The 25,338-nt window shown below is 44.2% G+C and overlaps 2 protein-coding genes across 3 annotated transcripts in view; one reads left to right on the top strand and one right to left on the bottom strand.

Moving 5' to 3' along the window:
* Positions 1-14,013, top strand: part of LOC309562613 (calcium-binding protein 2-like) — a gene marked incomplete at its 5' end in the record, with an annotated part of 42,768 nt that extends 28,755 nt beyond the window's left edge. Inside the window, 3 exons of the mRNA XM_082266866.1 lie at positions 870-979; positions 5,307-5,454; positions 13,861-14,013. Of these exons, the coding sequence (XP_082122992.1) occupies positions 870-979; positions 5,307-5,454; positions 13,861-13,889 (287 nt within the window). The 3' untranslated portion in view covers positions 13,890-14,013. The remainder of the gene's footprint in view (positions 1-869; positions 980-5,306; positions 5,455-13,860) is intronic.
* Positions 14,014-14,060: 47 nt separating this feature from the next.
* Positions 14,061-25,338, bottom strand: part of TMEM134 (transmembrane protein 134) — a 105,138-nt gene continuing 93,860 nt past the window's right edge. For both annotated transcript variants that reach the window (XM_082268225.1, XM_082268226.1), the window contains 2 exons: positions 17,068-17,121; positions 14,061-14,373 (listed from right to left, as the gene is read on the bottom strand). In XM_082268225.1, the coding sequence (XP_082124351.1) occupies positions 14,291-14,373; positions 17,068-17,121 (137 nt within the window). In that variant the 3' untranslated portion in view covers positions 14,061-14,290. The remainder of the gene's footprint in view (positions 14,374-17,067; positions 17,122-25,338) is intronic.

Genomic DNA, 25,338 nt, shown 5'->3' with positions numbered 1-25,338 from the left:
TCCTGCAGAGTTGTGTAAAGCCCCGTACACATGAGAAGAAATTTGGCCGGGAAATTTCATCCAACCACCGATCTGCCGATTTTCGGCTTGTTAGTATGGTGCTTTCGACAGCCGACTCCGACTTTTCGGCTGACAAAATCCTGGTGTGCAGGCATTAAAATTTTTGTCCTCCGTCAAAACACGTCCGATTTTCGTCTCATTAGTACAGATTTCGATGGGGAAAAACGTTATGAGCAAGACTAGGCATGCTCAGAGATGAAAGAACACATAGAAAGCAATCCAACACATGACATCACTTCTGAAGTAGAATTCTGTCGTGCGGGAAAATTTGTGTGCAGTCTAGAGCACATTCCAACCAACAGACACGCACTCTGGACAAAAGACGGACGACCAGTCGGCGGAAATTCGTTGCGTGTGTACGAGGCTTAAATCTTAGGACAGACAAAGCAGCTCTGGTATGTGTATTCATCTGTGGATGTAGTTGTTTCCCTGGAGTTCAACCTTAAGTAGCTGTGTTCCATTAAAATATATAGTGCTATTTCCAAGGACAAAACTACAGATCATAGAACCCTATAGAAAAATGTCGATGGGCTTCTCGGGCAATCACTATGTGGCACGTGGCAAGGTCAGGTAGCCAAGAGCCGATAGCATACTTGGTACACTACTAGGAACCAGTGCTGTGGATACAGGGTATTAGGGGGAAGGGAGCAGTACTGCAGGGAATAACTGTAAGCACACAGTTCTGGGCTATAAATTATGCATACAAAAAAGTGGATTCCAGCTTTACTGTGATTGTATGCATGTCTTCTGCTAGCATAATACTATAACTGTCTGCTTTAAGTGTTATGACATACTCTGTTCTATTATAGTGGGAGGTCGTGTTGACTTTGAAGATTTTGTAGACCTCATTGGTCCAAAGATGCTGGCAGAAACAGAAAACATGGTGGGCGTGCGGGAGCTGAAGATTGCCTTCAAAGAAGTAAGTTATTTGCAGACTCCTCTGGGTCTCCCAATTCTTAAAGCTGAACTCCAGGCTTACCTTCAGTCTTGAACAGTTGTATAGCCTCCTACTCTGTACTGAAATGTATTACTCTGATCTCACTGTGGCACTGGGAGCTTCTCACAATGTGCTCTATGAGTTGTAGCACTTCGGATAGAGTCCACCTCATTTCCTGGCTGAAGAATGCGACATAACTCCCTTCTTTGGAAGCTCAGAATTACATGGCAGGTGTTACCTAGGACACACTGCATGTAAATTCTATCTTTCAAGGAACTCCCACTGCTCCAGCCACCTGTCCATAAAGGCATTTATATTACTGGGAGATTTTGCTCAGGAATTATCTGCCTTTGATAGCATAATGATGTCACTGGGTCTAAAACAAAGGTATAATAATAGTAAAACAGGTTTCATTTAAAAATGTCATTGGAATATTGATGAAGAGGGAGAGAGGAACCAGCATGGCAAAATATAAGCAGATTAACCTCCCTGGCGGTCTGATTACGTCAGGATTTCTGTGCTAAAAGCGGTACCTTGTTTTGCATGGAAATCTGTTGTTCTATATTTTAAAACTCACCGTCCCCTGCGATCTCCCGCCGTCCTCGTGCTGTGTGCTTGGCCGATGCTGGCACCCGTCTTCCAGGTCCCTTCCCTGCGAGCGTTGCAACGTAGGGGGGGTGGAACCGGTGGCAATTTCAAAAATATAAATAAACCAAATGACATGATACAAAGCTGTGATCCTAACAGATTACATTGTATCATGCCATTTCACCACAGGATTTCACCTGGTGACTTTTCCAGTTCTTTGTGCCTGGAAAATAGAGAACAACCATGGTGTCCAAAACGTGTTTTTTTTTTTTTTGCGCAAAAGCACTTTTAGATGAACTGGAATACAGCGACAGCGAAACTGAGTTACTTGAAGAGCTGAGTGATAGCGTTTCGTGGGAAAATTCGTCATCAGGTACGGAAAGTGACGACAGCGACGATTCTGATGTCTCTTTCTGGCACATAGCTCAGTTGTAAATTCTGAAGAATCATTTGATATACTTCCCAAATTCCACAAGCTATGTGCTGAAAGAGACATCAGAATCGTCGCTGTCGTCACTTTCCGTACCTGATGATGAATTTTCCCATGAATCGCTATTGCTCAGTTCTTCAAGTAACTCAGTTTCGCTGTCGCTGTTTTCCAGTTCGTCTAAAAGCGCTTTTCCGCAAAAAAAAAGATTTTTGGACGCCATGGTCATTCTCAACTTTCCAGGCACAAAGAACTGGAAAAGCACAGGCAGGGCACTGGAAAAGTCACCAGGTGAAATCCTGTGGTGAAATGGAATGATACAGTGTAATCTGTTAGGTTCACAGCTTTGTATCATCTCATTTAGTATATTTACACTTTTGAAATTGTTGCCGGTTCCACCCCTCTGTGTCGCAATGCTCGCAGGGAAGGGAACCGGAAGGCAAGTGTCGGCATCTGCTGAGCACAGAGCGAGAGGACAGCGGGAGGAAGGCTGGAGGATGGCGAGGGATCGCAGGGAAGGTGAGTAAGATTCTGGGGTAATCCCGAGTGTGGCTCGGGGTTACCTCCTTTGGTACTGAAAATTAACCCCAAGCCACACTCGGGAATACCGCCAGGAGGGTTTAGAAAAAAAAAGCTTTAAGGTTGGATCCTCCAACCTAGATGTTGCAACTCTATAGTGCTCACAGAGGAAATGTTTCATTGTGGGATGTTGGGAAGCGATAGGCACAGCTCAAAGTCAGTTATAGTACATGAAACTATGAAGTTGTAAACAAAGTTGTCACATTGTAATAGATTATTACCTTGAAAATATATATTACAGGAGACTGTTCTGTTCGAGGTCGATGCCTTGTTCTCATTGCACTACAATTGCTGGTGCAATGTGCAGGATCATTAAGACTTATCTTTCAGCTCCATGTCTGTAAAGAGTTACGGAACTAAAGGACTGCAGGAAATTTACACAATTCTCCCATCAACATAGACAGTGCTAACAGGGGAATCAGCCATTGTCTTGCCCCCGCACCAGGAGAAGACAGTGATTATTGCTGGCGACTAAAGCAGTCGCTTGCGATAATCAGAAGCAAATCTGGCAGGCTGGTTGTACCGACTTGGTACATTCAGCCTGCCCATTAAAGGTTTGAATCTCAGCCTGTTGGAACTGTGTATGGCTGGCCTTACGCTGGATTCACACTAAACACTTTTCTGTAGATTTTTTCCTTTAGACCTACCAAAACCATATTTTTTGAACCTAAACAGTTTCAAATTGTATGCAATCAGGCAGGCCCTTGCACTACATAGTTGAAGGTAAATCTAAAGGTAATCTACCAACAAAAGTTGTATAGTGTGTATCCAGCTTAAGATTGCAGTGTTCTTTTGAGAACTACAAGTCCCTCTGCCGCAATGCAAGATGGGATGTGTAGTTTATTCCTTCACAGATCCTCTAAATATTAGTGTAACATCTAACATGGTATAAAAGGTAGACCTAGCCTTTAATCCAGAGAAGGCTAAAAATCCCTAGAAAACCTGGTACAATTGCATTATTAGGGTACAATAATTATTGGCTTGAAAAGGCAATTGGATAAATCCCAGATGTATTTTCAAAAAGTAACTTATTATATATTTCATTTTTTGGGAAAAAAAAAAAAACATCCTCTACCTGCCAGAACAAGGTTCTATGGAAGAGTAGACATTTTACAGTACAGGCACAGCTAAAAAATAAATTTCTCATTTGTTTTTGTTTTTTTAGGTACCATTCATTTTTTTTTCTTACTGCGTTCCTTGCATTAGGGCAAAAAATGGCCCAGTACTTGTTTTGCCCCACCCCCTCCCTAAATACTTACCTTTAGTCCTTTTTAAATCCAGTGTTGTGCCCATCTGAAGTGGCATTCTCTTTTCTCACAGGATACAGAGGTAGTAGCGGAGCAGAGGCGGCTCTCTAGTTAGGCAAATTAGGCGATAGCCTAAGGCCTTACGCTCACAGGGGCCTCATGACTTTCTTTCTGTCTTTCTTTCTCCCTCCCCTTCTTTCTTTCTTTCTCTCCCCCTTTCTTTCTCCCTCCCCTTCTTTCTTTCTCTCCCCCTTTCTTTCTCCCTCCCCTTCTTTCTGTCTCCCTCCCCTCCTTTCGGTCTTTCTTTCTCCCTCCCCTCTTTCTTTCTCTCTTTCTTTCTCCCTCCCCTCTTTCTTTCTCTCTCCATTCCATTATTTCGCTCTCCATTTCTTTCTTTCTACCCCTTTCTTGCTTTCCCCCTTTTTTTCTCCCTCCCCTCTTTCTTTCTCTCTCCATTCCTTTCTCTCTCCATTCCTTTCTTTCTCTTTCGCTCTCCATTCCTTTTCTTTCCCCCCAGTTTCACTCCAGTTCTCCTCTACCCATCCCTCATCATCTACCCACTCCCCCCTTTTTACCCCCTCCTCCATCTCCCCTATCCCATGGTTCCCAGTCCCATCCCTCTCCTATTCATCCCATGTGATTTCCACGGTACACATCCAACCCACACAAGCAGCAGTAATCAGATAAATCGACCTCGGGGTTCTTCCTTAACCTCTACAAAGGAGGTGAGTGGGGCCTCATGTATAAATTCTGCCTAAGGCCTCACAAAGTCTAGAGCTGCCTCTGAGCGGAAGCCATTGGCTCCTGCTGCTGTCAATCAAGACCTGTGGGGGAGGGGGGATGGGGGCAGTGCCAAGCCACACTGTGTGTGTCTAAGGACGCCCACAGCTTGGCTCGGGAGTGCGCTCGCACGAGTGCCCCCATAGCAGCTGGTTTGCTGTGGAGGCACTCGAAGAAGAGGAGTGGAGAGCGGCTCTGTACATTGCACCATTGCACAGAGCAGGTAAGTATAACATGTTTTTTATTTTATAACATCCTTTAGAAAAACTTAAAATCGAACAATAAACTCTTGACCATCTGTAAACTCACTCGACCTCCAAAGTCCTTGGCTCTCTCACCTAAATTTGCTTTAATTTAACATAAACTGTGAAACCCTTTTATAATGGTGGGAAAAGGTTGGTGGCGCTAGAAACTCCACTGCAGAGATCGCTCCCTATAGGTATCCAACGTATACATATAAAAAGCAAATGGATGGTGTGACCATATACAATCTACTCAAAAACTAAAATTCACATAAAGTCAGAAAAAAAGTAAAAGGGGGTTTAAATGCACGCCAGTTGTTTAAATGACAGACAGATCACTATCTATCATAACAAATTATTAGAGAAGTATAGCTAATCATAAAATCATGAGTTACTGTAATAATGAAAGGTATAGCAGTCATTTTTCTGTAATTTATTTTTTCCAGTTTGATATGAATGGAGATGGCCATATTAGTGGACTAGAGCTCAGTGATGCTGCACAGAGTTTCCTAGGAGAACAGCTGAATCCCAGTGAAGTTCAGGAGATCATACATGATGTAGACCTTAATGGAGATGGCAGTGTTGACTTTGATGGTAAGCAAACCACACACCTGTGACCAAGGTCAGGACAAGTTCATCTAGCGCGCAGGGCACCCCCTTCAAATGTATGAGCATTATGGGTCAGCAAACCCCCCCCCCCCCCCCCACCAAAACAAATAAATAAATTTGAGCACTAATCTTCACATATACCCCTAAGCATAAACTCCCTTTGCAAGACAAAATTCTCCCCAAACAAAAAAATCCCCTTCTTCTAGTACAAATCCTCCCTCCCAGCTCAAATCCTCTCTCTCCAAATCCCCCCCCCTTCCAGCACAAATCCACTACCCCTCAAATTTCCCCTCTGAGCATAAATCCTCTCCCCCCCCCTAAAAATCCCCCTTCCTAAAACAAATCACCCCTTCTAGCACAACCTCCGAAATCGTCACCGCGCCCAGGACAGCCGACCCTCCTGCCCACCCTTGTCCCAGCCCTGCCTGTGACCACCACACACCTAATGTAATTTTCAATTAATTGGAATTGAAAAGGCATCTGACTGTTGCTGGGCTTCTCACTGCGCAGGGGACATACAAATTCAGGACAATTAAACCCAGAAGTTTTTGCTCAAAATGGACGTACAGTAGAGACCAAGATTTGCACCCCATAGTTCATCGCTTTACTGCAAGTTGCATTTTTCTCCCATTATTTTCTATAGAAACATTTCAGTTTTATGTAATTCAATTTTCTATTTCAATACCCACCTACGATGTTCTTAGTCTCTGCTGAATGGTCATTCAGTAGTCCAGCAGTTACATGCAGCGTGCATCTATCTACGTGACAGAACCTATAGCATTTCATATGTATCACTGCACAAAAGCCTGAACGTTAAGAAAAGGATAGCTAGTAGTAGTGAAAATCAACTGGACATGTTCTATCAAGCCACCTCTTCAGTTCTGAGTGTTAGAAACCCCAGTATTTATATACCCACAAGTAGCATAGGCACCCTAATCTGCTCACCATAGAAGGTGTCAAGGCAGATGAGATTTGTTTCAGTAACAGCCTTTAAAAGGAGTCAAGGCTACATACAGCGCTTGCGAAGATGGCGTTTGGATAACCATAAATAATTCAGCAGTTCAAATTGTGCAAATCTGCATCAGCAAACGCCCTGCAATGAAGTTCAAATTAAATTATATAAGTGCTTTGTGCAATTTATATCCAATAAATTAAATAATTGAATAAATATGCATCAAATTAAATCAATAAATATGCATCAAATTATTCCGTGCAAATAATTCAATTAATATGCATCAAATTATTCCGTGCAATTATACAATAGATAAACAATTAATAGGTGCATATAATAAAGTGCAAGTTAATAGCTATAAAAATAAATATGGTGCCTGAGGTATAAAAGTGCAGGCGTCTCAAAAGCGTTGCTTCAAGCCCATAAACATGTAAACAATAATGATTGTAGTGATCACAGTTCAAAAGAAAATTCCTTGTGCAAATATGCTCATCCGATACAGTTCAAAGTGCAGGTGCTCAGTGTGGATTTTCCAATTCGCCTTGTGGCATACGGACACCCACTCACGCTGACTGGCCCCTAAGGCCAGGGTAGGTCCCCTCCGTGACACTCCGATACTTGGGTAGTGGCGGTCCCTCCTTTCCCTCTCCCCGCATCAAGTAAGGGCCAGAGTAAAAAAGAAAACTCCAAATGGTGTAGTATGTAGAGGTATAAATTTTATTTCCCATCCATGGGTAATTGCGGGTTAAAACAATATAAAATGCAGCTTCGTGATCGTACACAGTCTGAGAGCAGAGTGGGGAGCGGTGAGATCGGCTTACGTTCCACTTGCTTCTGTGACGTCACTATGTGCGTTCCATCTAACGCGTTTCGTCACACGGAGAAAAAAATTTAACAGATGGTGCCAAGATAGTTAGTTTAATACTGGACCAACATCCCCATAAAGAATATCAAAAGGAGAAGGGAAATGTTCTTGGGACTCTAAAGGCGTATATTTACCCTTTATACTAGTACATCCAATAAAGGATAAATCATGTTAGAATAAATATAAATTTTATTAACGTATCACATTTAAAATTAGATACACAGACATGTAGACAAAACGAGCTGATTGTATATGCAAAGTACAAACATGATACATGAATTGGTCCTTTACGTTAAAACATTTTGACCGGTTTCGCCGAGACGGCTTCTTCAGAAAATGTGTGTAAGTATGGATCCCATTTATTGAATGAACATACATATGTCAAACGGCGTGACGAAACAAGTTAGTTGGAGCGCACGTCGTGACGTCACAGAAGTGGAACGCAAGCTGGTCTCGCCGCTCTCCACTATGCGCTCAGACTGTGTACGATCACGGAAGCTGCAATTTATATCGTTTTAACCCGCAATTACCCATGGATGGGAAATAAAATGTATACCTCTACATACTATACCATTTGGAGTTTTCTTTTTTTACTCTGGCCCTTACTTGAGGCGGGGAGAGGAAAAGGAGGGACCCACCACTACCCAAGTATCGGAGTGTCACGGAGGGTACCTACTCTGGCCTTAGGGGCCAAAGAAGCGCAAGTGGTCTTAATGCTATACTGCGTATGAGACCCACATCATCTGGTAAGTCACCCATCTTTACCCATACCACGGTGGAGAGGAACCTGTGCCATCCATATGTCACAAGACGGATTGGAAAATCCACACAGAGAACCTGCACTTTGAACTGTATTGGATGAGCATATTTGCACAAGGAATTTTCTTTTGAACTGTGATCACTACAGTCACTATGGTTTACATATTTGTGGACTTGAAGCAACACTTTTGAGACACCTGCAATTTTAGACCCCGTTCACATTAGGTCGCTCAGACTTCGGGGGCGACCTGTGAAGTCGCGTGCACCGTGACTTCGGCGAGACTTGCACGGACTTCATATAACTGAAGTCAATGCAAGTCGCCTCCAGGTCGCCCCGAAGTAGTACAGGACCCTTTTTCTAAGTCGGAGCGACTTGTGTCGCTCCTATTAGAAAAGGGTCCTGTACTACTCAATGGACCCGACGGTGCGTGACTTGCCAGGCTGACCAAGTCGCCTGGCAAGTCGTAATAGTGTGAACCGGCTCTTATTCCTCAGGCACCATATTTATTTTATAGCTATTTACTTGCACTTTTTTATATGCACCTATTAGTTGTTTATCTATGGTATAGTTTCACAGAATAATTTGATGCATGTTAATTTTATTCTTTGCGCGGAATAATTTGATGCATATTTATTGATTTAATTTAATGTATATTTATTCAATTATTGAATTTATTGGATGTAAATGGCACAAAGCACTTCTATAATTTAATTTGAACTTCATTGCACAGAGTTTGCTGATGCATATTTGCACAATTTGAACTGCTGAATTATTTATGGTTATCCATACGCCATCTTAGCAAGCGCTGTAGGTAGCCTTGACTCCTTTTTAGAGGCTATTACTTATACATCCATAACCCCATTCTATAGCTGCTGCTCCTTATTAGAATTTTCATAAAAATATTATTCTACGGCCCTTCTGGCCGTATATTTTTTTCTAAGATGATATTTGTTGGCAAACAGGATGGGAAGTGTAAAAGCAGTGGAACAGAATCCCATCCTTTGGTGTCAATAAATCTGCATACGCCATGTCAATCTATAATCTTATATAGTTGAAGGTGTGAATTGTCAAATCCCCAAATATCAATGTTAAAAAAGCATACCATGAGGAAGACAGATGGTGTTTAAGGCCCCCCAAACTTATTCAGGAATAGTAGTTCCAGTTTGGCATAGATGGCCTCTTTCGTACCTCTTGCAAACCAGTTGTCCTCTCTCTCCAACATGTGCAGCTCACTCTCTTCAAAAGAATGTCTCTTTTTCCTAATGTTAAGGAAATCTGCTGCGTTTTGACCTCTAGAACTCATCCTCATGGCAATATCTCACTACACATACCACGTTACTTCACTTGTGTTTGGGTGTTGGGACTTTTAAATGTACATACCTCCCAAGTTTTTGAGATGGGAATGAGGGACACCTACAGTATTAGCAAAAAGTATGTAGGCATAGGACACACCCTCTTCCACACCCCCTTAAAGGAGAATTATACAAAGAAAATTATTAGTTAAACCTACAATTTTTTTTTCTTTTTAACAATGTCTATTGTTTTATATTGGCTTTTGAAATTTACAATGCAGCAATTTAGAAATTGGATGAAAGGTTTAGCACTGGGAAACACTTTTTGAAAGATAAAAAGTGCATTTTATATACAACTATATAGAACAGACCAAAATGAGGGACTAATGAGGAGGAAAGAGGGACAGAGGGACTTTGTTCCAAATCAAGGACAGTTGAGAGCTATTCATGTTAGGGATCGACCGATTATCAGCAACACCAATATATCGGGGGCCGATATGCACTTTCCTGATATATCGGAATCAGCCCCTGAGGTTACCGGTATTGCCGAGATTTAGGGGAAAGTGCTTGTACCGGGGTAATACCTGCAGCTAGAGGCATCACCCCGGTATCGGTGTCCATAGCCGACGGTCGGCTGACTTGTATTGACAACCGATGCTGCTGAGAAGCCGCTCGGCTGTCATTACAAGGAGCAGGAGGGGACGTCCCCCCTCCCGCTGCCTTCTGCGGCTCGCCCAGATCTCCTGTCCCACTGGGAGACCCAAGCATACTACCTTCACTGCCGCTGCCGCCAAAGAGAAGACCCGGGTCTCCATGTAAAAAACCCGGAAGTGATGTCATGTTTTTATATGCGAATTAAAGGCTCAAACAGTATTACACTATTGGCCTCTTTCTTGCCCTATATGATCCACCTGCATACATCTTGTCCCGCTACACTGGAGTACATACCCTATAAGAGAGCGGACCCCCTGGAGACCCGGGCTATTCTATAGGAACCATTCCGGAGCCCTACTGGGCACTCCTGGCATACCCCTATCCTAGGACCCCTGGAGAGCAACAGGAGCCATCAGAGGGAATAATTCCAATATTCATATACCCCGCTCTTTACCCCTGTGTGGGGTGGGTATTTCCGGTGAGTGGGCTACCTACTTTAGGGGTCACCAAGCACCTCACCTACCACGGGGTTGTTTCCAGTTTTATATGAAGATAGCTGTCACATTTATGGACTAATTACGTCCCTACTGCCACATATTGGAACACTAGTTTTTGTCACAATATCTTATTTATTTATATTTGTATAATTTTTTAATATTTTGATACACCAGATATATTTTTTATTTGGCACTTGATCATGAATTTCTACTTATTTGCACTGGTCACCTTACCTATTTAATTCATTATTTGCTATTTATCGTACACATTGCACTTTTATAGGACCTATTTATATGTTCCTTATGCACTTGGTCACTTTATGAATTGATTTTTTTATTCATATGCACGCTTTTTAAAGTTTGCACTTTTCAGTCACATCATATTTTATTTATTGTGATATATATTTCTCTTTGTGCATATTTATTTATTTTGGTACATATTATACACACCTTTCCTGTCATTTTTACATACCTTTTCAGTAGGCAGCGCCATTCCGATACTTTTATTTAAAAAAAAAATGATATCAGTCGATCACTAATTCATGTACAAGCTTCTCTCACTTTTTTGTATCTGTAGGCGAACAGACAAAGCATTGCCTTCTTAAAACAGATTACATTATTACATGTCATCACTTCAAGATTAAAAAAAAAAAAGAGCACAGTCTCTGCCTGTGTGTAGGTGGGCAGTCACGTTCATTTTGCATCAGTGCATCCAGAACTGCTGGTGTATAGAATAGATATAGCCATAATTTTACAGTGACAGTATTACGAATGTACATTGCATGGCTTGCAAGACACAGGAATTTAATGCAAAATTCTGCATTTTTGTGACACTCCAGCTACATTGAGATGAGTATATTACATTACATTTTCATGAAAGTCCAGTCTGAGGAGCCACAAACTTTCAAAGCACTCCTGAAATATCGGCGCTTTGTCTTTACACGCAGTTTGCGGTTACCATCTCAGCCCAGTGTTGTACAGTTCTATTATGCCCCAGTTTGAGTTCCAGGGGGTGACAGCAGCAAATAAGCAGATACTGTTTTTTCTGTAGAAGAAAGTGTCCAAGTCATTCTCCTTGGACCCAAAAAGGGTAGTTTGTAATTCTGTGCCTCTTCCTGCGTAAACCTGATGTATTTTTGACTTTCGAGTGTTCAATAAAAGCCTATAACTCCATTTTTCTAATCGTGACCCATGTTATCATCCACAACCAAAGACTTGATGTCTTTTGCCCCTGAAAGAGTTCAAGACTCATTTTCTTCTCCCCCATGTAGAGGTTAATGGCAATGATGGATACTGCAGCTCCCATAGCACAACCATGTTTTTGTCTGTAGAATTGAACCACTTCAATATAGAGGACTTTTACCCCTTTCCTGCCCAGACCAATTTTCAGCTTTCAGTGCTCTCACACTTTGAATGACAATTACTCAGATATGCAACACTGTACCCAAACAAAATGTTTATATATTTTTTCTCACACAAATCGAGCTTTCCTATTTTTTTTTTTTTTTTTTTTGCGATACAAGTGAAAAAAGCTAAAGTTTTGGGAAAGAAAAACAAAAAACTTTTTTTAAAATTTCTTTTATACAATTTTGCAAATAAGTAATTTTTCTTCATAAATTTGGCCCAAAAATGTATACTGCTACATATCTTTGGTTAAAAATAACCCAAATTAATGCATATTATTTAGTCATTAAAAAGTCTATAAGCTATGGTACCAATCATTGAAAATTGATCACACCTGATGGCCTATCTCATTTCTTGAGGCCCTGAAATGTCAGGACAGTACAAATACCACCCAAATTACCCCTTTTTGAAAAGCAGACCATCCAAAGTATTTAGTAAGTGGCATTGCATGTTTTTTGAAGTTGTAATTTTTTTTCCCATAATTCTTGAACAGAGACACTTTTTTTTTTCACAAAATTGTCATTAACGAGTTATTTCTCACACATGGCATAGGCATACTTGCAATTATACCTAGAAACACATTTTGCTACTCCTCCGGAGTATGACAATACCATATGTGAGACTTTTTCAGAGCTCGGCCACATAAAGAGGCCTAACATCCAAGTAGCCCATTCACCTTACCTGCTATAAGGAAACGCTTAAAAAGGAGTAGTCAATCAAGTCTGCCCGTTTTTTTTTTCCTTATTTTTTTTTTTTTTGTTTGTCCCAAGCATGCTTGAAGCCATTTACTGTTAATTGTCTCACTACCTCAGCTGGAAGTATATATGAAGTATCAACTACCCGTTCAGCAAAATAATACTTTCCAAAATGAATTTTGAACTTTCCTCCCGTTAGTTTGAGGTCATGCCCCTGTGTTCTTGATTTTGGTTTCATATTGAAAAAAACTGGACTCCTGAAGCCTATTCACCCCCCAAATGTATAAGGTTTCAATCATGTCTCCCTTTTCCCTTTTTTCCCCTCCAGACTGTACATATTAAGCTCCTGAAGCCCCTCTCGATAAAATGTAAAGGTGAAAGCTCTGGGCTCCCTTTATTGCTGGCTTCACTGCACAAAGACCTGGCACAAGCATGCAGCCAATTGGACCTCCTGTTCTGCACAGGTGTTCCTTCCAAGTCAGTGACTAATTAGTTAGCAAAACCAAGATGATCATAGTTGCATATTCAGGTTGAAAAAAAGACACAAGTCCATCTGGCTCAACCAATAAAAAAAAAAAAAATCATGATAGCTCTCTAATAAAAATCACAGGGGAGGAGTGACAAAGACTTGTAGCATTGGTTAATAAAATGAAAAATTAGGCAATGTTCAGACAAGTTTTCAAAGCTGTTCAATGAATAGGTCCTCTCAGACTGGATGGTGGCTACCTGCCACTACCATAGTCGTGAGGCTTTTGCCGGATCCATTCAGATTAAAAAAGGAGAAATATAGCCAAAGCTTTTTTTTAGCTCTACTTCTATGGATCACAGGAGTACAGTTCGTTCTGCACTCCTGTGACCCGTTTTCAGCTAAAATCAGGGTAAAGCCCAGCTGGCGTAGGAAATGCCCCGACTTTACAGTCAGGATCCACCCAGGTGCTTGGACCGGCAGCTGGCTCAGCCTCCCAACCATTCCTGACCCCTGCACAGCCCAGAGCTCCAGTGAGCACTGGAGGAGCAGAGAACCGGTGACTGACAATCACTGCTCCCTGCTCAAGAGCGGAGGTGAGAAATGAGCGATGAGCAGTCTGATTGCTCAGTTCACAGTGCGGAAGCAGCATCTGATCAAATCGATGCTCTATTAACCTAGGCGAGTATAAGAAGTTGTTTTTGTAAACTCTATGATTTTCCTTTAACCAATTGTCATCTCATGCATGAATCACCTAAAGCCCCTACCCAACATCACAAATAATGACAATGGTTTCCTTTTTTCAGAGTTCGTTATGATGCTGTCATCAAGATAACATCGGTTGAAGTTACAGAAGTCAAGCTTCTTATGACACTGAATGTTCACCATGTAATAGCACTCAATGTTTGTAATAAAACCTCTATTTACCAATTAAACAGTTACATACAAATAAAAAAAGAATTAAATTAAAAAAGGCAAAATCTTTTAAACGGAAAAACACAAAAACAACAACAAAAAATTACATATAGTCACAGACATATTCGCTACAGAGGTGGAAAACACTTGAGATGGGTGCAACTCTCAGTTTAGTCTTAGTGAATGAGGTCCCAAGAAGCAAGATCCAGATCAAGACATCGCCACCTGGTGAACTGACCCCCATGTCATTCTGTAGAGTCCTTAGTGGTTTCCATAGTGTTTTTGGCATTCAGTGTGCGATAAGACATCCATGGCGCTGATTCACTTATCAAAATATGGGAGGTAGAAGAACTGGAAACCATGTCGCCCTCTAACGGCACAGTAGATAAATATTACATGGTACACTGCAGAATTGGGTGAGAAAGTAATAAAAAAGTTTAAGGATACAATAAAAATAACCGCTACAGCGAATATTCAGTAACTTATCAACACTCATCCTATTTCAGTCTGCAGCCAACCACAGTAAAAATACATATAGAAACATAGAAACATAGAATGTGTCGGCAGATAAGAACCATTTGGCCCATCTAGTCTGCCCAATATATCTGAATCCTATGAATAGTCCCTGGCCCTATCTTATATGAAGGATAGCCTTATGCCTATCCCATGCATGCTTAAACTCCTTCACTGTATTTGCAGCTACCACTTCTGCAGGAAGGTTATTCCATGCATCCACTACTTTCTCAGTAAAGTAATACTTCCTCATATTACTTTTAAACCTTTGCCCCTCTAATTTAAAACTGTGTCCTCTTGTGGTAGTTTTTCTTCTTTTAAATATGCTCTCCTCCTTTACCGAATCGATTCCCTTTATGTATTTAAAAGTTTCTATCATATCCCCTCTGTCTCTTCTTTCTTCCAAGCTATACATGTTAAGGTCCTTTAACCTTTCCTGGTAAGTTTTTTCCTGCAATCCATGTACTAGTTTAGTAGCTCTTCTCTGAACTCTCTCTAGAGTATCTATATCCTTCTGGAGATATGGCCTCCAGTGCTGCGCACAATACATATATATATAAATAGCCAAGTTTGGGGGGGGGGGGGGGGAAAGCATTTTACCTGCTTATAAAAACGAGAGGTTCTCTTTTAATAGCTATTTCAAATTAAATAAAATTTCCCCAAATAGATATAACTTCTAAAACAACATAATTTCCTTGAGCTAGATTATTAAAACATTGGTGAAAAATATATGTACAACTTTTAAATTCAAATTTAGATACACAAAGATACTGAGCTACTGGGAAAGGAGAGCGTACAGCTGTTGTGAACAACTAAGTGTTTAAAAGCAAAATAAACAAAAAAAAAAAAAAAAAAAAAAACACAGCACTTGCACCTTGAATCAAATCAAATAAAATGCATGTACGAAAATGTCCAAATAAGTTCTTTTCAAAACTAACAATGCTCAAATATTGTAAAGATAGCTAATATAGGTTGTAGTGGGCGGTTCGGTTTGCCTATAAATAGTATGTAATGCGGAGGTGATGGCCGGGAATTCCTGCTCCTAAGAACGCTGCATGTAAATGATGAAACGCGTAGGGAGGGATGGACTTCTGGTTACATCACTTGCACTTTGGGTGAACGCACATGGGTGAATTAGCAGCACTTACGGCTTCATATTACATGATGCGAGTGCAATTTTAGTATAATTTTGGAGATGCCAAAACAATTTTACACTATTAGAAGCTTCTCCTTTTGTTTCTTATAGGCATGCCATGTGTGCCCAGTGGTTCTGAAAGGATTTAAAGAGGCAAGGTGATACAGGTTGGAAAACTGAATTCCCTGGCATTTTCTTTGATTTATTGCACAGTGTTCCCGGCTTCCATCCTTGGTCTAGCAGTGTAACTTGCATTATCAAGCAATATTTGACTTTCTTGTTAGCACAAAAGGTCAATTCAGTCTGTTGAGTGCAGAGTGGTTCTTTTTTGACACGGTGGAGTGGATCACGTATTTGTTTCATTTTTGGAACACATGGGGAGCACTGAATACTTGGGCTTGGGACTTATTTGGGCATGTGGTATAAGTATTTAATTTCATTCAAGGTGCAAGGACTATTTTTTTGGTTTATTTCATTTTTTAATGATCAACATCATTTGTAGATCCACATCACGTGAAAAGAGACCTATGTCACAGGATCAACAGAAGATCTGCATCATGGGTGTCTAAGTCATCAAATGCCTTATATTTACATTCAATAAATCTGTACTCAAGGCAAAGGGAAGGAAGCAGACCTAGTGGTGTTACTTCAAGCGGCTGTCATGAGAGAAATACTGGGCTGCCATTGCTGGCTTCCTGAAAATGCAGGTTGCCTAGCCGTGTCTGATTTTAGTACTTTTGAGTCAGAGACCCAGAATAATCATGATGTAAAGTGGCCAGGAAAGAATCGGAGTTTCTCATCTCTCTACTTGTTCTGAGCCACAGAGTCAGACAGCATTGAAAACAAAAGCACCAGCGTAGTAGCCATTCTCAAAAGTTGGTTAGCAATGGCGATGTGTAAAGCCCCGTACACACGCAACAATTGTTGGCCGTGAATTTTCGGCCAACGTCCGATCGGCCAATTGTCGGCTTGTTAGTATGATGCTTCCGACAACCAACTCTTGCTTTTCGGCCGAACAAAATCTGGTGTGCATGCTATAAAATTTTTGTTGGCAGTCAACAGAACCGCCGATTTTCTGTCAGTCAGTACAGATTTCGGCAGACAAAAATCAGATGAGCAAGACTGGGCATGCTCAGAGAAGAAAAAACACACGGAAAGTTAACCAGCACATGACATCACTTCTGAAGTTGGTTGAAATGTGCTCTAGACTGCACACAAATTTTCTCGGCCAACAAAAACCAACACAACAACACTGGACAAAAGACGGCCGATCGGTCGGCCAACAATCGTTGCGTGTGTGCGAGGCTTAAATCTCAGGACAGAAATAAAAATCCTTGGGGAGATAAGAAAATTCTCATATATGCAGTTCAACTTGTTTTACCCGTCCTAAGAAACAATTTGTCATCTTTGGTTGCTTCATGCAAGCCATGCTAGATAAATAATGTCTTACCTCCTGGAATCAGCAGCAGAAATCCAGGTACAAAAAAAATGGCACTGGAGACAGCTGTGAAGAAAGAAGAAGATCTTAAAAGAGGATTCGGTCAGACTGGCTTCTGCACATCCCAGCTGAGACTCCCATAGTGTGATGAAACTATGTAACTATTTAACTAAACCTTTCATCTCCTGACAACAGGAAGTGGTTCCAATTCCAAGGCAGGCAAAACTAGCACTGCTTCCAGGAGCCGAGCAATGAAAGCTTTGGCTGTGAGCCCCGGTTCACACTTATGCGATGCGGGAAGGCTGCGAATTCGCAGCCTGTTCCCGCATCGCAAATGCACCCCCGGCAGTTCACACTGCCATATGCGATACGCTGGGCGTGTCAATGTAATCTTAACGACACCCCCAGTTTGATCCCATATCGCAGTGCGATCTTGCAGTTCGCACAGGATCGGATCGCACAAGTGTAAACCGTTGTGCGATCCGATCCTGATGCGGCTGCAAAAAAAGGGTCCTGTGCGTGTTTGCTGCGGGTGTGGTGCGAATTTAGCCATACAAAGTGTATGGCTAAACTCGCACCGCACAGCCGATCGCATGTAATGAAGGAGCAGTGCGCTCCGACATTACATGCGAACGCCGCAGCCGCATGAGTGTGAACCGGCTCTAACAGGTAAGAAGCATCCAAGCAGCTGTCAAAAATTGGCTTTATAGTTTAGAAATTTCCAGCAATAGGCCAAGTATAAAAGCATTTACTCAATTTCCTACTCTCTGGTCCCTTCAGTAGTCACTTTAGGCACTTTCTAGACTGGGAATTTTACCTGACATGTACTGGATATAAGGAATTTAAGGCCTTTGTGCCCGATTTATTATGTAAAACTACAGCAGATACTGCCACTCACACAACCCCTTTCTTGCCTGTTTTACGATGAGGCTGCTACTTTGCAATAAGCTTCGATTAGGACTAGATTTGGGTTGTTATGACTGCTTGAAAAAAAGATTTAAAAAAATTGAAAATAATTACAGGTGCATCTCAGTCAAATAGAATATCATCAAAAAATGTATTTATTTCAGTATCTCAATTCAAAAAGTGAATATATGGATTACACAGAGTGATATATTTCAAGCATCGTTCTTTTAATTTTGATTATGGCTTACAGCTAGTGAAAACCCAAAATTCACTATCTCAGAAAACTAGAATATTACAGAAGACCAAAAAAAAAAAAAAAAAAAAAAAAAAAAAAAAAAACGGAATTTTTGTAAAATCTTACCTGTAAAATTCCTTTCTCTGAGTCCTCCGACGGTCGCCGCCTCTTCATATTCGTCACATATGGGGTATTAGACTTTGCTCCGAAGGAGTAGCTAGGCAACAGAATATGTTAACATTAAAGCTTTTAACATATCCCACCCTCAAGGGGTGGTCCCCTCAGTCAATACCCTCCTACTTCCTGCAACCATATCTCAGTTTCAGTGGAATAGCAGTAGAGTATACAACCAAACCCCAAAAGAGGGGCGGGGGCGGCGACTGTCGGAGGACTCAGAGAAAGGAATTTTACAGGTAAGATTTTACAAAAATTCCGTTTTCTCTTACGTCCTCCGACAGTCGCCGCCTCTTCATATTCGTCACATATGGGGACGTCCCAAAGCAGTGCAAACATGAGGGGTGGGAAACGCATCCGCGCCGAAAGGCAACGCAGTCTCCGCATCAAAGAAAGGAACCTTACCAAAGGAAGGAAACCAGCTGGGCTACAGGAAAAAATAATTGCTCAACAGGAGCAACAACCCAGGAAAAGACAAAGAACCAGGGGATAAAAAAAAACTTATCCCAACAGCCAGAGGTCCCCAACAAGGGACCCTAGGGAATCGCCGCACTAAGAACCTTGCGGCCAAAGGAAGCATCCGCCGATGCCTGAACATCTACTTTGTAGAATTTAGTGAAAGTGTGCACGGTCGACCAGGTCGCCGCCTTACACACCTGGGCTACAGAAGCCCCATGACGACAGGCCCAAGACGTACTCAGAGATCTAGTAGAGTGCGCCTTCACAGGCACAGGGGGAACCTTCCCCTGCAAAGCATAGGCCTGTTCAATGGTCTGCCTGATCCATTTGGCGATGGTAGAGGCCGACGCCGCCATGCCCTTCCGAGGACCCTCTGGAAGAACAAACAAGGAATCTGTCTTTCGAAAAGACTCAGTCGATTTAAGGTAAACCCTTATCGCCCGAACAACATCCAAAGAATGTAGTCTCACATCTTTCGGATGTTTAGGCTTCGCGCACAGCGAAGGCAAGACAATATCCTCATTAGGATGGAATTCCGAAACTCGCTTCGGAAGAAAAGAAGGATTAGGTCGCAAGACCACCTTATCCAAATGAACAACCAGATACGGAGACTTGCAGGACAAAGCCGCCAGCTCCGACACTCTGCGAGCCAAAGTGATCGCAACCAAAAAGGCGACCTTTTTGGACAACATAGACAACGAGATCTCCCTGATCTGTTCAAAAGGAGCACGTTGTAACACAGATAAAACGAGATTCAAGTCCCAAGGGGGCAAAGGATCCCTCCTAGGAGGAACCAGATGCCGCACTCCCTGAACAAAAGTGCCAAACAAGGAGTTGGAAGCCACGGGACGTTGAAACAGAACGGCCAGCGCAGACACCTGACCCTTTATCGTAGCCAGCGCCAAACGCTGATCGACACCTGTTTGAAGGAAGGACAGCACTCGGGAAACCGAGTACGTGCGGGGTGAAAACCCCCTGGACTCACACCAGGCAAAATAGGCCTTCCAAGTACGGTAGTAAACCTTCCCCGAGGAAGACTTCCTCGCGTTGATCAAGGTATGAACGACCTCCGGAGAGAGACCCTTCTCCTTCAGGACCTCGGTCTCAACAGCAAGGCCGTCAAAGCCAGCGACTGTAAAGCAGGATGGTATATCGGCCCTTGAGACAGGAGATCGTCTCGAAGAGGTAGACGCCACGGGGCGTCGACCGCCAGATTCAGGAGGTCTGCGTACCAGGACCGGCGAGGCCAGTCCGGCGCCACAAGAATCACCGTGCTGCGTTCCGATTGTAACCTGCGAAGGAACCTGGACAGCAACTGAATCGGTGGAAACGCGTACATCAGCTTGTACTGATGCCACGGGGCCACCAACGCGTCCGACGCGTCTGCCCGAGGGTCGCGCGTCCTTGCCATGAACCTCCTCACCTTGTTGTTGAGACGAGACGCGAACAGGTCCACATCTGGAAGACCCCACTTCGCGCACAACATCTGGAAGACAGCCGGGTGGAGAGACCATTCCCCCTGATCCAGGGTCTGGCGACTCAGATAGTCCGCCTGCCAGTTCTCCACCCCCGGAATGTGCACCGCCGTTATCGCCGGGACATGAGTCTCGGCCCAAGTCAGAATGTCGGCCACTTCTCGAGCCGCTCGGGCACTCCTGGTGCCCCCTTGGTGGTTGATGTAGGCCACCGCCGTGGCATTGTCCGTCTGCACCCGAACCGGGCAGCCCTGCAGCCGGTCCGTCCAGCGATGAAGACAGAGATTTATCGCATGCAATTCCAGAATGTTGATCGGAAGGGAGGACTCCCCCTCCGACCAAGTTCCCTGGGCGGACAGAACGTCCAGAACACCACCCCAGCCCGACAGGCTGGCATCCGTGGTGATCACCGTCCACGAGATAGGACGAAACGACTTGCCCCCGGACACCATCGGGGACTGGAGCCACCACAGAAGGTCTCTTCTGGTGCGATGGCTCAATGAGATTTGAAGATCCAGAGATTGAGGTCGCCCGTCCCACACGGACAGGATCTCCGCTTGGAGACCCCGCGTGTGAAACTGGGCGAAGGGAATCGCCTCGAAGCCCGAGACCATCAATCCCAGACATCTCATGCCCGTCCGCAGAGACGAGAGCGGAACGTCCCGGAGGGACCTGACTTCCTCCTGGAGAGTTCCGAGTTTGTCTTCCGGCAGGAAGACCTTCGCCTGCACCGAGTCCAGGATCATTCCCAGGTAGGGAAAACGAACCGACGGACTCAGTGTCGACTTTGGAAAATTTATCGTCCAACCAAACTCCTGTAGAGTTTGCATCGTGACAGACAGGTCCTCCTCCAGACCCTGGCTGGTCGCAGACCGAACCAGAATGTCGTCCAGATACCCCAGGACAGAAATGCCCTGGGCTCTCAATAATGCCAGAATCGGTGCAAGCACCTTGGTGAAAACCCGCGGAGCCGAGGCGAGACCAAAAGGCAACGCCACGAACTGTTAGTGATCCTCCGCAATGGCGAATCGAAGGTACCGCTGGTGCCCCTCGAAAATGGGGATGTGAAGATACTCATCCTTCAAAATCGATGGAGGCCATGAATTCCCCCGGAACCAGGGCAGCCACCACCGACCGCAGGGATTCCATGCGGAACTTGCGAACCCGCACAGAGCGGTTCAGAGCCTTCAAGTCCAGAATTGGACGAACCTTGCCCTCCTTCCTGGACACGGTGAACAGACTGGAATAAAACCCCCGAAATCTGTCCCGATGAGGCACCGGAACCACCACTCCCTGAGCCTTCAGGTCCCGCACCGCCAGGTGCAGGTCCCGTAAACGCTCCGGAGACAGCTGAAGATTTGAGGGAAAAAATCTGCTCTCCGGCCGAGAGAGAAACTCGATCTTGTAACCAGATCGAACGATCTCCTGAACCCATCTGTCCCGCACGCGGGCCAACCAGGGTTGAAGAAAACCGAGCAAGCGTCCCCCCACCCCAAAACTGGATGAGGGCGCCCCTTTAGGCCGCACTGTTATGGGCTGCGGATCCGGACTGACCGGACTTCTGTTTACCAGACCAGGGCTTCTTTTGAGAGCCTTGACCTTTGAACGGTTTGCCCTTGTAGTGCGACCGAAAGGCACGAAAGGACCCCTGAGGGGGCCGAAAATTAGCATGCTTCTTCCCAGAAGCCCCTTTAGCCTTGGGGAAATGGGGCAAGAGAGTGCTCTTACCTCCGGTGATCCCCTTAATCAACACATCCAAGGACTCCCCAAAAAGGTGAGACCCATCATAAGGCAGATTGGCTAAGGTCTTACGTGAAGATTGGTCCACCGACCAACATTTCAACCAAACCAGGCGGCGAGACAACACGCGCGCAGCCAACGGGACTAAGTCCAAGTCCGCATCACACAGATACATGACACCCTGGTGGATTTGATCCACCATATCCAGGGTCGCCGGCGAGGCCGAATCGGCCACTAGGACGCGCCTAAGCATCTGCGTCCAACTTGCGACAGCCTGGGCCGCCATGAAAGAGGCAAACAGAGCCTTAAGCATAGAACCCGTAATAGAGTAAGTATGACGGGCAAGAGACTCCAATCTCCTATCCGTGGCATCACGGAACACCGGGGAATCCTCTGCAGGAATCGCAGTAGATTTGTTTAAAACCGCAATTGCGTGATCCACCGGGGGTGGCACACACCACCGTTCATCAGTGGAAGGTGAGAAAGGATAGCGCAGCTTGAACCTACTTGGCACAGCAAAAGGTTTGCGCAGATTGCGCCATTGTTCCTTAACAGCGCGCTGAAAATCATCATTGCAGGGAAAAACCTGCGGCGTCCTGCGTTTTCTCTGCGTCCCATAAGCCGCCAAGGCAGCGGGGGGACACACTTCATCCTGCAAACGCAGCGTTTGTTTTATGGAAGCAATCAATTCATCCATGATTGCAAGCTCTTCAGGCGAGCCAGGGGGAGAATTATCCACCCCTTCAAATTCAGCCTCCACCTCGGACCCCACTAGATCCAGGGAGGAGCGGGACCCCGATAAGGAGACCCCCACCATAACAGCCCCATCACCCTCACCCTCAGACTCAGAGGAAAGAGAAACTCTGGGTCTCTTGGTAGAATGAGCAGCCACCAGCATCTGCACCTGAGCAGCAAGGCCAGCCACAATAGTGGCCAAATCCCCCCCTGGGGGGGAAACAGCGGTCCCCTGGCTATCCACCAAGGCGGTAGGAAATTTGCCCTCCTGAGAATCCATTGCCCCAATATCAAAATGCCGGATAATAAAGGGTTAACTGCCCCTTTAACAAGCGCGGCGAGCGCAGCCCACCGCACCACACACAAGCACAATGAGACCCCCACAGGGACAATAAAACTGACACAGGCAATGGATAAGAAGGATATAACCTGAGGAGACCCTCGCCGCTGCTGCTGCCTCGATCGGTGTACCCAGGAGAAGAGGAAGTGATGGGACCAGGGCGCTCTATTAAAGCCTATGGGAGGCTACAAGAAAATGGCCGCCATGCATGTAGAACATGCGGCCGGAGCGAGTGTAGGCAAAATGGCGCCGTTTGGCGCCGAAACCGCCGCTCCACAGTACAGTAATGCACACATATAGCCATATATAAAAAAACATGGCAGATCGCCGCAGCGATCGCTGTATAGTGCCCAAACATGCCACAAAACATGCCCCACAGCACAGAGCTTCTCACACTGACAAAGCTGACACACATAGTGTCACACAGCTCCCCCCCCCCTTGCAGCCCACAGCATGCAGCCGAGAGATAGGGAGACAAACAGTGAGAACAGAGGCAGGTTACACAGTCCCAGACTGACACCCCCCCAGACAGACAGGTCCCCACATAGATACACTTACCTCACAATGGCGTGGGGGACCCGCACAGGCGAACAAGCCGCTGCACATGAGGCAGGGAGAGTCGCATACAAGACGCACAAAAGAAACCGCACAGCGTCCAGTGAGGTAGCCACCTCACCAATCATCCCTGCACCGAACAGGGATGGGTCGTTCACTGTGCCAGGAGCGTTACCTGGCTGAACGCTCGATGGCAGGCTGGGAAGCCACTGACCCACGACCTGCGATCAGGGGGATCAGCCCGAGACCCAGCCCGCATGATCCTCTTCATCAGAAGAACTAACTAATGCTGACAAAAAGAACAGCTAAGTAAAGGTAGAGAGAAAACTCAAACAAAAAATCAAAAAAGAAGAAAGTCTGGAGCACAAAGCCCCAGCACAGAGAGAGCCAGCCACTCCTGACAAGCTAGACATTGAAACTGAGATATGGTTGCAGGAAGTAGGAGGGTATTGACTGAGGGGACCACCCCTTGAGGGTGGGATATGTTAAAAGCTTTAATGTTAACATATTCTGTTGCCTAGCTACTCCTTTGGAGCAAAGTCTAATACCCCATATGTGACGAATATGAAGAGGCGGCGACTGTCGGAGGACGCAAGAGAAAAAAGGATTTTTAATACAGAAATGTTGGCTTATGCAAATTTAAGTCCATGTACAGTTTGCACTTAATACTTGGTGGAGGCTCCTTTTGCATGAATTACTTTATCAAGGCGGCGTACTGGCGGCGGTCTGGTGTGTCTCATCTTCGACAAAACCCCACAGATTCTCTATGGGGTTTAGGTCAGGTGAGTTTGCTAGCCAATCAAGCACAGTGATACCATTATCATTAAATCAGGTATTGGTACTTTTGGCAGGTGTCAAGTCCTGCTGGAAAATTAAATCAGCATCTCCAGAGGGAAGCATGGAATGCTCTAGAATTTCCTGGTAGAGGGCTGCACTGACTTGGGACTTGATAAAAAACACAGTGGACCAACACCAGCAGATGACATGGCCCCCAGATCATCACTGAATTTTGGGTTTTCAATAGCTGCAAGCCATAATCCTCAAAATTAAAATAAATAAATGCTTGAAATATATCACTCTGTGTGTAACACATCTATAAAAAAAATATAGGAGTTTCACTTTTTGAATTAAATTACTGAAATAAATTAACTTTTTGATGGTATTCTAGTTTTATGAGGTGTGTGTGTAAAAATAGTTATTTGAGCTCCTGCAAATTTTGTAAGTTTGCCCACTTACAAAGAAATGAAGGGTCTATAATTTTTATCACAGGTGTATTTGAAATGATAGAGACAGAATATTAACCACCATCCAGAAAAAAACACATGATACAAATGGAGTTGCAGTTCAGGGAATACAATTATTAGATCCGCAGGCAAAACATGACTTCGTACTTGGTGTAGAAACTCTTGCTGGCAAGCACAGAGATAAGACTTTTCTTGTAGTTGGTTACCAGGTTTGCACACATCTCAGGAGGGATTTTGGTCTACTCTTCTTTAGAGATCCGCTCTAAATCCTTAAGGTTTCTTGGCTGTCGCTTGGCAACTCAAAGTTTCAGCTCCTTCCATGAATTTTCTATAAGATGAAGGTCTGGAGACTGGCTAGGCCACTCCATGACCCTAATGTGCTTCTTTCTGAGCTACTTCTTTGTTGCCTTGGTGATATGT

This window comes from Pelophylax lessonae, assembly GCF_965119305.1.
Source record: "Pelophylax lessonae genome assembly, chromosome: 9".
In the NCBI taxonomy this organism is placed as follows: Eukaryota; Metazoa; Chordata; class Amphibia; order Anura; family Ranidae; genus Pelophylax; species Pelophylax lessonae.
This window is presented reverse-complemented; position numbering and strand designations above follow the sequence as displayed.